Genomic DNA, 14,978 nt, shown 5'->3' with positions numbered 1-14,978 from the left:
ATTATAAGGAGATATAGGAATTAACTATTTTGGACTATGGTTACCATTGCAGATGCTAACATCACTGTTTGGAACTTTATCATCATCTCAATCACAAAAAATACCTTGTTTGTGGACTCAGGACTATTGTTTAAGTACTTAGAGTTCATTATATCTCCTTAATATATGTTTTCCAAAGTAAAAGGGGAAAAGATGTAAGTACTGTAGATTGGGTTGCTTTCGTATTGTTTATTTATTTGACTACATCACACTTGGAAAATTAGAATATTTAGCTTTTAGAAGGTGAGTTACTGTAGTCTATAATAATTTACTAAGCTAACAGTATTTTCTGAAAATAATCCCCCAGAAGGAAACTTCAGACAGTGGGCTAATTTGTAATAACCGTTGCAGTTTTTCATTTAAATTCAACCATTAATGATTGTTTTCCTTCACTCTGCCACCTATACTTGAACTTAAAAAATTGTTTTAGAAAGCATCATTTTCTCTAATTACGATTTTTTTTGCAGTTTTATTAAATACATCATGTGTTTTTATACAAAATGAATACATTATGTCTAGATAATTTTAGTTTCTATTAGGGTTTCTTCAGAGTTTTATGAATCTCCTTTTGTATAGTGAAATAGAATTATACTTCAGAATGTATCTTTAAGAACCTAGGAGCAGGACAGGAATAAAGATGCAGACGTAGAGAATGGACTTGAGGACACAGGGAGGGGGAAGGGTAAGCTGGGACGACATGAGAGAGTGGCATTGACATATATACACTACCAAATGTAAAACGGATAGCTAGTGGGAAGCAGCGCGTAGCACAGGAAGATCAGCTTGGTGCTTTGTGACCACCTAGAGGGGTGGGAGAGGGAGGGTGGGAGGGAGACAGAAGAGGGAGGGGATATGGGGATACATGTATATGTATAGCTGATTCACTTTGTTATAAAGCAGAAACTAACACACCATTGTAAAGCAATTATACTCCAATAAAGATGTTAAAAAAATAAAAAATAAATGTATCTTCTCTAGATATTCATTTCTTGCTCTAATAATCTCCTTGCTTTAGAAATATTAAATTTGCTTTCTCTCTGCCTAATTTTTGTGTAAACTCTAAATATAATAAGGTAAAGTAAAATATTTCATTTATAGGCCCTCTGAAAGTAGAGCATTTTTAAAAGCAGGTAGGTGTCTCCACCCTACTTTTCATGAAGCATTTTACCCATTCAAGTAGACTTTTAAAAACAGCTTGTTTTGATAGCAGACTGTTCTCCTGTGGGCCTTCAGCCTTTGCTTCCTGGCAGCACCTTTGGTGCGAAAAGAGAGTGATCAATTGGGAGACTATCAGTGCCAGCATGCATAGAGTGATAAGTTAACACACCACTGGGAATTTCTAGGGCCCACCAAGATACTTCACTTCTAATGTGCTAACAAGCTCATTTTTCTACCTCTTGCCTCTTCAGTTATTTTTTTTCTCAGAAGAGCTTAGAAGTTGAGTGCATCAGGCATAATGAAAAGCTCTGTAGGAGGGAGAAGCAATAACCCCATTTTTCCCTTTTCAGCCAAATAGAAAATTAGTTTCTGGTAATACACAAAGGCCAGTATTTTTTGTACAAGGGGCACTGCTGTGAATCAAAGGACTCTATTAACTGCAGAAAATTCGGCAGCTGTGAATCTCCCCCAATGAAAAAAGTACTTTCCAACAAGTTGTGAGATATGTGGTATTATTTAGATTGAACCATCAGTTTCATCCCCTTTCATTTATAACCATATACCCTCTTTTAAAAGTGTGCTATATTACTTTTCTGTGTTAACACTCAAAAACGTCTATATGATCCATCCATAAATTCCTTTCAATATAGCATCTTGTCCTGTTGCTACCCATTTCAGGAGTAAAATTCTTTTGAAGTTCAACCCCAGAATTGAAAATAATGGATTGCCAGGAATTGGAATTAAGATTATTTCAATATTTGATACATAAAATAAATCGTAGTATAAGAAGAGGTTACTCAAGTCATTTAGGTGGCAAAAGACATCACAGTCTAAGTCAAATGCGTAATGAATATAGACTTACCTTTAACTCTTCTTTTTTTTTTCTTTTCTCAATCAATAATCTTTTGTAAATGTAACTGGCTATGGTATCTCCCACTGAATTAACATTTTAAATTATCTTCCTCTCAAAATTTTTTCTTAGTCTTGATTGTAGACTCGGTCTACAATCTCTGGAACTAAAGGATTACAACAATTGAATTGCAATTTTAAAAAGAGAGAGAATAATGAATTTTGAGGGTAAAATATTAAAATGGGTTTTGGGGAAAATTCAATGAATAAAGAAGAACCAATAAGCAAATTTTTATTATCCTTTACACTTAGTTAAATGTCTTAGGTAAAGCCTATCAACATAGCACACTGAGTACAGCTGGAAAACTTTTAAAAGTTGTAGAAGAAAGGTTAACTGATTTCTCAGTTCAGGAACTATACGACATGAAGTCAGCATGTGAGTTTTTCCTGATAATTGTATGTTGCTGCCTGCTGCTCTACATTTTGACAGCCATTTCCATAGTTGCTTTCGTGAACAACAGAAAAATTCTCTCTCTTTCTTGCCCTCTCTGTGCTAACAGCACAATCAGGCCTGCTGAAACAGGAAGCCTGGAGTGGGTTGTTCAAAAGCAACAACACTTCAAGGTACTGGTTGCTTGTCAATAATATCAGAGAAGAAAATGTGGTGAAAGGGAAGTACAGTATTTTTCTGTCAGTGTGAGTGCCCTGTAGATGCTTTGTTAGACGGTATGTAGGAGTCCTGTGGACTCTCTGCAAATATTCCTGCTTGTTTCAGTGTTATAATTGACTAGGTATTTTTTCCTGAGATACAGATTCAGCTGTGTATTTATCTTAACTGCATGGAGTTAAGTTCGAGGATTACAGCAACAGTAGTCTTCCATTCAAAATGAGAACAATTGTTGGGAAAATGCAGGGATTTTAGAAAAAGATGATATGCAGGAATTTTTCACAATAAATTATTACAAATGAAAAACAGAATTTCAGACATAGTATTTTAAGCATTATAGTATTTATTGCGTGGCTTTTCAGAGTACATCTGCAGATCGAAGCTGATTAACGATAAGAGGAGCCCTAGGCTGACCTGATAGCAGTTGAATCCTTTCCCAAGTAAACTGTTGCCTTTCTTTCTTCCAACAGTTTACTATTAATTATTTTCTAATAAATGTCTTCCTGTTAAGCTGCCAGGTATAGTGATATCCTGAAGAGTAAACTTATGTTAAAAGCTACATTTTTTTCTCTTTAAAAAGCTGTACTTTTAATGATATGCAAGAATAGTTAATAATTATATTTATCAAGAAGTAATGGCTTAGCAGTGATAGTAGTCCTTTTTGATGCGATCGGTTCTTTCCCAATGTATGCTGCATTTAAGTTCATCCTTAACTGAAGGAAATCAGCTATGAGGAGAGAGCGCGATATCTGCAAACGATTGTCCAGCACCATTTAGAACCAACGACATTTGAAGATTTTGCAGCACAGGTTTTTTCTCCAGCTCCCTACCATCATTTACCATCTGATGCCGGTAAGATTAAAAGCAAGTATTAGTTACTGTTCATTATTGGAACTTGAAATGCAATACCCTTTTGTTCTAAAAAACTCTTTAATGGAAAACTTGCTTGAATAAACTTCCAGTCATTGAAATATAAATATTCTTCATGATTATTTTCATATTTGGCCTTTAAATTTGATTTATACTTTCTTTTACCTAAATACAGTTCCTTTAAAAGTCAACAGTCTTCATAAAAGCACATACACTACATTTTATCTGAGCTAATGGGCAGTAACTATTGTGTTTCACGGAATCGTTACTGAAGTATCTGCAAAAGAAATACAAGTTGAGCAGGCACTCTCAACTTCAGAGGATCAAATTTTATGGCCAAGAATATTACCTTATCATCTCTGATTTTACAAATAAAGTTAACATAATTGGTCTAGATTTAGAAGTACTTAGAGTAAATTATTTTGTAATATTTAAAGATTATAAGAGGGTACTGCATTTTTACAATTAACTAATTTTGAAGAAATCAGTAAGAAAAAAATGACTCATGGCCTTCCTATTCTGTAATTCTTTGCACTCCTTATGATTGTTTCATTTATTTTATTTTCCCTCTTTAGATCATTAAATATCAGTTCTGTTTATCTGAAGGTAAGACAAAGTGTCAAACAAAACACCCTTTGTTCTTCCCCCATTTCCTTTTTTAAAAACTAGCAAGCACTAAGCTTGTAACTCAGTTAATAAGCAAACTTAACACTGCCCTGGTTCATACTAAACATTTCAGAAATTGTCACTAAATTTCTTCCAGAATTATACTTACTAACTTAGGTCTGCATGAAACACTAACACTGGTTCTGGGATAAAAATAACTAATAATAGAACCCTTGGTTGAAGTTAGTTACACCTTGTTGTATTGACCTTTTTGTTTCTCAGCATGAAAATGTAGTACTACTGAACTGAAATGGTGTGTCTCTGTATTTTGTAATGTGTTGCATTGTTATTGGGTATCTTAACTCATCAAATAGTTATTCTGTTGTGTGCCTCACACCATACTAGGCACCTGAAATACAAAGATGACTGTTTTAATGATGTTCAAGGGAAGCAGGAAAAGAGAATACAGTATACCTGAAGTTCATCTTAATAAGCCTTCAGATTCTCTTCATATTATATAAGTTTTCTTTATATTAAGTAGTTTAAGAGGCACAGTACTGGCCTTTACTGGCCTAATTTGCTTGCAAAAAAAATTACTGTAATTCTCAATTAAAGTCGATGAAATTAAAGCTTCCATTCCTGTCACCAATTAATTGGCCATTATAAAAATAATTTTACAAAAAAACTTGGAGCCCTTTCAATTAATTATATAAAAGACCTAGCAAAGAGAAAATTATATTAGACTGGGTTGACACTATCTAAAATTACTCAGCTCTGCATAAGAAAGATGGTAAAAGAAAGATACTAAAAATAAGTTAATGAACAACAAAATAAAAACTAGTTAAGTATACCTGGACATTTCATTTTTAATAATAGAGAATATCTGATAAAATATCAGACATTATTAAAATAGACATGAATAACACTTCTGTGTACCATACATAGAGTTGAGCCATAAATTTCACAAATGAAAAATATTGATAATAAAGCCACGTTCAGACTAACTTTTCCCCTTAAATGTATAAAGGCTGTCAGTTTTCATGTTGTAGCTGTTTACTAGCTGGAGTCCTTCAATTTCCTCTTCTTAATGTTCTTCTTATATTTTGCATATTATCCTGCACATTCGGCCAGATGTATAACATGGGAAGTAAGTAGTATTCTCACTTTCTGAGACATTAGGTAAAGAATGATACAGCAGCCAAGTCAAGGCTCTTTGGTTAATTTTTTTAAATTGTCTTTGCCTTTAGGAACTGTTAGAAACATGCACTTGAATTTTTAAAAGGTGTTTTTAAACACTGTAAATAACTTTTCCAGTATTACTTAATACATTTTTATGGTTTTTTTGCAGACTTTAATAGTTGTGAAAGATAAAAATTTTTATCAGTGGTTTTCAATTCAGCACAATAATATAAAAAGGAAATATTTACTCCTTTACAGTAGCAAAAACATTATGATATCTGAAGAATGATTTTTTATTCCCAGTCATCTCAGATTTTGATTTTCCTGTCACAAACCAACCCATAAATGTAGAAGTCCCTTTAAAGTTGTAAGTCAAAGTTGAGAGAGAAGACATGAAATAGGCCATGTAATAGCCATATGGACCTGACTTATGGTTTTCAAAAATTACATAATGTGAAGATTTTTAGGTTCATTATTACTTTTTTTTTTTTTTTTTTTGCGGTACGCGGGCCTCTCACTGTCGTGGCCTCTCCCATTGCGGAGCACAGGCTCCGGACGCTCAGGCTCAGTGGCCATGGTTCACGGGCCTAGCCGCTCCGCGGCATGTGGGATCTTCCTGGACCGGGCCACGAACCCGTTTCCCCTGCATCGGCAGGCGGACTTTCAACCACTGTGCCACCAGGGAAGCCCCATTATTACTTTTTAACATGATGATAAAATTGATTTGCCCCATTGAGATTTAGATCATTAAATATCAGTTCTGTTTATCTGAAGGTAAGACAAAGTGTCAAACAAAACACCCTTTGTTCTTCCCCCATTTCCTTTTAACTTGTAATCGAGAATCAACCGCAATTGAGAATCAACTTTAGATATCCCATGCATACCCCATCCATATAAACTAATACTAATCAATACTAATGCAATAAATTGAAATTACATTTTAAAGGAATACCAGTACGGTAATCATATAAAGGATATAATCTGTTCTTTCTAACCAAACCTATAATATAATACCATTCAGTGGAGTAGTGGCAAAATACTGTTTTAAGTTTGGCTTAAAACTTAACTTGGCTCAAGCTTATTTAAAACCTACTTCCTGGTTAACAGTAATGTATCAACTGTGATGACACTGAAATCCAGTGGGGCTTCTTCTAGATAATTTTTAGTATTATTTAAATAGATACAAAAAAACATTTTTCGTATATCATAGTTGATCCATAAATTTCATAACTGTATTTTCTCAAAATGGACTGTCTGTGGCAGTAGACTGATACTTAAGGGAAATTACTTTTATCCCTAAGGTCACTGAGGGAGATATCGTGATGTCACACTTTGCTGATCTTCCATAACGACATTAAAACATTATTAGATTTTTCATGTCCTTTATTTAAAAAAAAAATTACAGGAAAAAAATTCCTTTATCTTTGTCAGGCATGTGTGTAGAAAATATCAAAAGTTTTACTGTAACCTTCTTTTTTAACATTCATGAACACCTCTCCTCTGACTCTAAAGTTTAAAATGAAATTACTTCTCTTCTTGGCCAGATTACATTGGCAGTTCAAAATCTAGATATTTTTCCCTAATGTCACGTTGTCTTTTCAAATCAAGTTGTTTTTTTCCTCCCCCTCCAATTTTTTTTTAAATAAAAGAAAAATCTAGAATGCCAACAAGAAGAAACAGGATCCTGTTTTACTGCAAGTGCACAGTAAATATTAAGTTATCTTTCTTATTAAAAATACACACATAGAACAAATGTGTGGATACCAAGGGGGAAAGGGTGGGGTGGGAGGAATTGGGAGATTGGGATTGACATATATACACTATTGATGCTATGTATAAAATAGATAACTAAATGAGAACATACTGTACGGCACAGGGAACTCTACTTAATGCACTATGGTGACCTAAATGGGAAGGAAATCCAAAAAAGAGGGGGGATATATGCACATGCATAGCTGATGCATTTTGCTGTACAGTAGAAACGCACACAACATTGTAAAGCAACTATACTCCAATAAAAATTAATTTAAAAAAAAAAAGGGAAGAGGAGGAAAGGGAATGTGCAGAGCCAGACACAGCAATTTTGGAAAAAGGGAAAAGACAGCTGTTGAGGAGGAAGCCTGGTCTATCCACACCACACTTAAGAGCGGCCAACAGTAAGGGGTGGGGACACCCTGAACAGCGCAGTGAGCCTTCGGGTCCAGCACAAATGTGTGTGCTGCCCGCAACAGAGAAAATGTATGTATAGCAAAAAAAATAAAATAAAATATATATATATATAATACACCCAGTTTTTTTCCAGTATTATGTCTTTTTACTATCATCAGCCATAAGTATTTTTCAATGCCTATTATGTAGCATATCTAGAATTACAGCTAATACTCTATTAGTTGAACTAGTATGTACCTCTCTTTGGATTTGTTTCTCTACAAATTTAGAGATTTTAGTATCAATACTTTAAAAATTAAAGGGGTGATTGGTATTTGACTCCCTCTATATATGCACATGTATATACATATACATATATACACACACATATGCATATACATGTACAGTTGACCCTTGAACAACATGGGTTTGAACTGCACAGGTCTACTTAAACATGCATTTTTTTTTCAACAGTATATATTACAGTACTACACAATTTGAGATTGGTTGAATCCGTGGATGCGGAACCATAGACACAGAGGAACCAGAACCACCTATAGGGAGGAACTGCATGTATGGAGGGCTGACTATAAGTTATAGGCACATTATATAGAGGGTTGGCGCCCCTAGCCCCTACATTCAAGGGTCCACTGTATACATACATAAATATATGTATACATACATACCACTTTGCATAATTACCTTTAGAAAACGTATAGGTTCCTATCTAAGTAAATCTTCTAAAAATTAGTAATAAGATTCAAATATTTCTATGCCATCAAAATAAGAGATAATCTAACAGTGATTTTGAAGACCTAGAGTAGTGTCTAATCTTCCTTAATTCTAACCTCAGTTTTGCTGTTAATTCACAAAATCTGTATTGCCACATGTAGATGAGATAGTAGTATGATTGTAAGGCCCATCTCTTTGAATCTTTGAATGGAATGAATCATCAAAATTTAGCCATTAAACTTGTCTCCTTTTCCCAGGCTTTGAAATGATCTGGAAGAAAAGATTGTAGCTCTTCAGAAGATAGTTATTTTATATATATCCTAAATATTATTTGTAAGTGCCAGTAGAAAATGTTTCCTTCAACATATAACATAAGCTATAAGTTTGTTTACTGTGTTTTTAAAAACAAATATTTTTTAAAATAAATAATCATATTTATTTATCACTAGGTTAGCCTGAAATTATAAGCAGCCAAATGTGTTCTCTTTTCAGTATTTTAAACTTAGAAATTTGGCTTGTATGTTGTTGACCAAGAAGCAAATAATATTAATCTTAAATAAAGTCCATTAACCTTTTATAACAATAATTACTAGGTTCAGTTTTCATATAGAGCATTCATTCAGATGTAAAATTTGTGTAATGAAAATAATAATTGAGCGATTACTGAGTGCCAGGCAGTGTGCTAAGTACTATACATGCATCCTCTCACTGAATCTTCATGGCAATTCTATGAGACAAAAACAAAAAACCTTACCAACAGTCACTTGGTAAAGTCAGAGTCTGACTTCAGAGTACCTGAGGTATTATAATTACTCATTTAGTCTAAATATTTTCAGTTCCTTCTTGATATTGAGAGAGGAGAGAGATTGCCCAGTAACCTGTCATATTTGCAAATTAGAAGTTGTTAAAAATTTTTATTTTGAAGGCTCTACTTTTCCACCCATTGAAAAATCATTTTTTATTATTTATTTATTTTTAGTATAGTTTTAAGGTTGCCGTGGGAGAGCTATGGGCTTTGGAATCAGACTGATCTGGATTTAAATCCTAGCTCTGCTATTTCTTATCTGCATGAACTCAAATGAATTCATCTGTCCTAAACCCAGTTTTCCCATTTGTAAGGAGATAAAATATGACAAGCTTAGACCGATATGTTCTAAGTCTACAATAATGGTAGTTCTTGAATATCTTGAAACCTCATGTTTGCCTGCGTTTCTGTACTGTTTTATTTTAAATTATGTGTTACTTTATGACACTCAGTGGTGCGTCCACACCAATCTTAATCACTTACCAACTCCTTTAACAATATTAAGGCAGTAAGATTATTTGGGTAATCTGTCCTTTAATATAAGGTTATGTTTTATAGGGATATTAACATAAAAGTGGATATTCTTTATTTTCCCCCAAACTAAACAGTTACGTTGAGTTCTCCACATTTTAACAACTGATGTTTTCTAAGTGGTCATTTTCTTCAAAAATATTTCTAGTTTCTATCCCTTCTTTTCTAATCCTCATCTTTTTTGATCTAAAGTCTATTAATGTTTGCTCTTATTGTAGTTTTATTATATAGCTACACTTATTGTATACCTGCTGTGTGCCAGGATCTTTGCATATGTAGGCATTCATTCCCCACAACTTTGCAAAATAACTAGTATTGTCTTTGTTTTACAAATAAGAAAACTGTCTCAGGTTAGTTTGCCCAATATCCAGCATCTAGTAACATGACAAACTTGTCATGGGTCTGTCTAACCCATGCTCTTTCTAAGATGACGCTGCCTCTTAGTTCAATGTTAATTAGAATTGCTTTCAAAGTCACAATATTTTTAAAGGCTATGTTTGGTAGGTCCAGTAACTTTAGCAGTTTTAAAGTGGTCATACCTGTCAGCAAGCAGTATAACCAAAGCCACAATAAATAACAATGCATTGAGTTCCCTTTTACAATCTTTATAGATCCTCACAGTCATATTCATCATGTTATTTGTAATAATAGCTCATTGTAATCAGTGTACAACATATGAATCAGTTTATTATTCCATCAAGATACAGACAACAGTCTGTGTACTGTAAAAATGTTATTAATAGATACTATATGTGAAACATAGGAGCCTATACTTTTTAAACTTTATACTTGAGAGGATATATTATCAATAGAAATAAATAAATCAATATTCTTTATGACTCAGGTGATATAAATCAATACTTAGGCAGAATAGGATGTGAAATGAAGTGTAAGTATCACATTATTCTTTAAATCTAAAGTTGAGATCTATCCACCATAAATTATTTATAGAGTTTGGGTATGCTGAGTATTTATCACAAACATCATTAGCTAAAACATGAGGCGGTACTGTATACCACACACACTAAAAATTAGCCTGATTTGACTCAGTTGAGTGAAAGGGGGTTTCACCTTGAAGGCAGTAAGGGAGACATAGAGGAATTGCTGTTTTTGAGGAAAATATTCTTTGAATTTGGCATACTCTAAAGCAGTGTTCTGTAATAAAACTTTCTGTGATGATGGAAATGTTCTGTATCTGCACTGTCCAGTATGGTTGCCACTAACCACATGTGACTGCTAAACAATTTAAATGTGGCTAGTGCACCAAGGAGCCAAATTTTTAATTTTTATTTAATTTTATTTTTTGCATTTATTTATAAATTTTTTGCATTTATTTATAATTTTAATTTAATTAACTGTGATGTGGCTATGGCTACCACGTTGGACAGTACAGCCCTAGAGATTTTATGACTGAGTGGTTAGCATAACATGCCACCAGTACAATGAACACTTTAAAAGGTAGATGTTTAAAGAATCTCTCATAGACTTTTTTTTCTTTCTTTTTTTCCTGTTTGAACTTGTTTTGTTAGTGGGTAAGTATAACATTTGAATTTACAAAGCATTTGTCCATTGTGAGACCTCATCACCCTAATGCATTGCATGCCCAATTGTGTTTCATAATAAAAACCTGATTACTGTCTTCTCTACTCCTCTGTTAACACCTGTAAGATTCTGCACTTTGTCGCTCATATCTGTTATCTATCTTCTCTTTTGTTTTCTCACTTCTGCTCGCTACTCCATTTCTTCATTCACAACAAAGAAAGAAATGCAGTGATAGTTCTCTTCCTCCCAAAACCTCCACTAGAAAACATTGGCCATCTCAAGGTAAACAGCCATGGGAAGGCCTCTCATGACTGGCCGGGAATAGTATGCATTACCAGCAAAGCATGAGCTACTGCTCTTCACCTTCCTTCTGCCATCCATCTGCAGTGCTTCCCTAAAAAGGTCCGTGGATTCATATTCTCCTCTAGGTTTTCCAGTATGGGCCCAGTATGAACCAACTCAGATCTTCAGGAAGAGTAAAGGTGGACAGAAGTATATGTCCTTCTTGTATTTTGAAGGTCAACCTCATTTCAATTAGAAAAGAGAATGTTGGAGAGGTTACTTTAAAAAGGAGAGCAATTTACCTGGATTAGGATTAGTGATAAAATGTTTTTTCCTTGACAATGTATGTTTGTTCTTAAGTATAATATTTGGCCTTAAAAACTTTTAAGTGTTCTACAGAGATACATTCTTAATTTCCTAAGACATCTCAGTAGGATCTGTACCCCTTATTGAACAGTTTTATGTTTCCTTATAAATATTCATAGCTTCAGTTTAAGCACAAATGTTTCATTATATGGAAATAGTCGTATAAGTATTCCCAAGCTCGAAGTGTCAGTGTGGTGCTACGCTGGCTAACAAATATGCCAAAAGTTTCCGTACAGAGTTAGGAGCTGTGTAAGTTTAAGCCTGCAACCTGTGTGACATGTCTTTGTTTGTGACACTCGTAAAGATAATTTTTATGTACATAAGACCAAGGAAATCTGGATTAAAATGCCTCAAAATATACAGAATTTAAAAAAATTTGTTATTGTGTTATATTTTCAGATTTTTCTGGAAGGGTTTTTAATTTTTAATGTAATTTCTTATTCATGAAATATTTAAGAGCCTATAGTGTGCAAAGTTCTGTAGTATTGCTGTGAATTAGAGAATCATAACTCAGAAATAAAGTACAAAGGTGAAGAACTACTTTGTAAATAAATGATATGAAGAATTTTCCAATTTCAACTTGTTTTGCTTCTTTCAAATTTTTATATCTTACTAAATTCTACTGGTTATCTACTTGCTATGACTGGATAGCGTAACTGCAGAAGTTTAAGAAAACAAAAGCATTACTTGTCAATTCTAAGTTGAGACACTTTGAGAGATCAGTTTGTCTTTTTTTGACTGACTTTCAGATAAGAGTTCTTGTCCTCTTCCTTCCCCAGGGAATTTATCTTGTTCCTTCTTAAAAGCATATTTAACTACCTAGCATGTATAATGGTCTCATACTGCTAAGTTCCTTTTTGGAAACGTTTGGTGCTGTTTTGTTTCCAAGTTTGAGCAATGAAGGCCCTTTTCTTGATTATACCCTGTACCCTAGAGATAGGAATTGGTCCTTCTCACCTGCTTCTTAAGCCCTTACGTGCATGCTAATGGTGGTGCTTTGGATCCCTGTCCTTTCTGTCCCAAAGATTTTGCTTCCCATTGCTTTTTCTGGGGAGCTCTCTGGTTGGTTCTGGCTCTGGAAATAATGATTGGTGCTTTCTTGCTAATATGATGACATGAGCCACCAGATCACTGTCATAACAAGCAAGTTTGGGGCTTGCTCTTTCCTCTCAAAAGACCTCACTAAGGGTTGGGATCCATGCTGCAGATCTGTAGCAGAAAAGTTATTTCTTACAGGATGAGTGGCTGGATGACTTGCACTAATGCTCTTGCTGTTTCCCACAGGCTCCTACCCAGAGATTCTACCCAGTGAAACTCCCACAGCAACGCAGGTAGACGGGGCTGACCTGGCCTCACCAATGTCTCCTCGAACTAGCAAAAGCCGCATGTCCATGAAGCTGCGTCGTTCCTCTGGCTCAGCCAATAAATCCTAAGGAGACAGCAGCCCAGCAGTGATCAGCAGTAGCCACCTTAGCATGAACATAGCGTTAACCCTTTCAGGCTTCGTGTTTACCATAACATGCATGTTCCTTCCTGAACATTTATTTTAGAAAACACTGGATTTAAATAAATTGTAACTTAGTATTTTAGATTTGGGTTGTTTATTCGGTTGGTTTTCCCCCCACACTCCAAGCTGCCGTATGGGGGGTGGGGGGGGAGTTTTATTCTACACCCTTTACCTTCCCTAGATAATTATGTCTAAGTAGTTTTACTTTTAATTTCGTAATTAACTTTGAGCCAAAATATAATTGGACAGATAGTCTCATTATTTTATTTATCGTGCCCCATTACAACTTTATGGCTCAGTAAATATATAATTTTTTTAATAAATGTACATCTTTAAATTTAAGCATTTGTAAAGTTGTAGCAATAGTTGCAAATCTGTTAATACACAGGATGTGTATGGATTATTTATGTTATCAAAATAAACCACCTAAAATAAATGGTCTTTTAGTATCTCAAGTTCCAGCTGAAATAATTTTAGCATTAACTTTTTCTTCCCAAAGCAATGTCTCATTTCTTTGCTGTGCAGGTGATGCCATGACATATCTAAAAACCAGAAAAATCACTGTGCTGAACTTTGATTCATGTTTAGCTTCCAAATATTTTTCTAATGTTTTGCTTTTTAAATGGTATCACTGTTAAATGCCATTTCTGTTTTGAGATTGTGGCCCCTTATTGGCTGCTGGATCCTGGTATATCTATGTTCTTTCTTAAGTACCAAAAAGGGAGGAATGGGGTGGGGCGGGTAGGAAAAGAGAAAAGAAGGAGAAAACTTTTCTGACATAAATGTGTGGCTTAAATTATGTGTATTATTGTCAAAGAAAAGGGAACATGACCCAGGAGTCTAAATTAATCTAATATTGTTAATACTGAACTTGCACGTGCGGGTTGGTGTACCTTCCACCCTCCAGAAGTATTTTCCTACAGTAGATAAGCTGCTCACATTTTGTTTTGAACGGGCATCTCCTAAGGAAATGTAGCATGACATTGGTACTAACTGCATGTGTAAATACATCATACTGGCAAACTATAAAATATAAGTTATGTATCATCATTCATGTAGTATCTACAAATTTGTAACAGTGGGAAAAAGATGGTATTTAATAATACAATAAAAATATTCTTATCATTTCGTGTCCATGAGTGTTGATTTGTCTTTTGTATTTTGTCTTCTGTATTTTTTCAGACTTAAGCAGGGCTGTATGACTAATGGAGAGATATAAAGCATAAACCTAGGTTATCTTAGCTCACCATGAAAAATGAATTTTAATTCCCTTCTCAGGATATACCCCACCTTATTTCTCAGAGATCCTACCACAGTCATTAAAACTACAGGAAATTTTTCACCTTCATAAGAGCTCGCAGAAACTTCCCCCAATGCACTTGGTTAAAGCATCAATTTATCTCACCCTCATGCTTTGATTTGTTAAATTTTACTTTTTTTTTTGGTAATATACATTCAGGAACAAAACTTTTTACAGACAGTTTCTATAGCAGGCTTTCAGAGTTCCTGTGCACTTAAATTTTGGATTGCCTTATAAATAAAAACAAATTCCTATGAAACTGTAGAAAATAAACTTAAGAAGTCCCGTGAAAGCTTATATAAAGGATAAACATGGATAGAGACAGTCCCTGGGAAAAAGATTAATAGACAGTTTCCCACAACCAAGGTGAAGAATTGCAGAAAAGGTAAAGTAACTA

General features: G+C 34.3%; 1 protein-coding gene across 10 annotated transcripts in view; it reads left to right on the top strand.

The window, feature by feature from the left end:
* Positions 1–14,410, top strand: part of RALGAPA1 (Ral GTPase activating protein catalytic alpha subunit 1) — a 228,295-nt gene extending 213,885 nt beyond the window's left edge. For 5 of the 10 annotated variants that reach the window (XM_029237181.1, XM_029237180.1, XM_029237175.1 and 2 more), the window contains 3 exons: positions 3,441–3,565; positions 11,114–11,116; positions 13,059–14,406. In XM_029237181.1, the coding sequence (XP_029093014.1) occupies positions 3,441–3,565; positions 11,114–11,116; positions 13,059–13,207 (277 nt within the window). In that variant the 3' untranslated portion in view covers positions 13,208–14,406. Of the gene's footprint in view, positions 1–3,440; positions 3,566–4,158; positions 4,190–6,111; positions 6,143–11,113; positions 11,117–13,058 lie in introns of all 10 variants that reach the window. The other 5 variants (XM_029237182.1, XM_029237176.1, XM_029237179.1 and 2 more) reach the window with 4 other exon arrangements.
* The last annotated feature ends 568 nt before the right edge of the window (positions 14,411–14,978 follow it).

Source organism: Monodon monoceros, unplaced genomic scaffold, assembly GCF_005190385.1.
Source record: "Monodon monoceros isolate NGI ecotype Baffin Bay Population unplaced genomic scaffold, NGI_Narwhal_1 Super_Scaffold_21, whole genome shotgun sequence".
Classification (NCBI taxonomy): Eukaryota; Metazoa; Chordata; class Mammalia; order Artiodactyla; family Monodontidae; genus Monodon; species Monodon monoceros.
The sequence above is the reverse complement of the archived record's forward strand: the minus strand, read 5'-3'. Positions and strand labels throughout refer to the sequence as shown.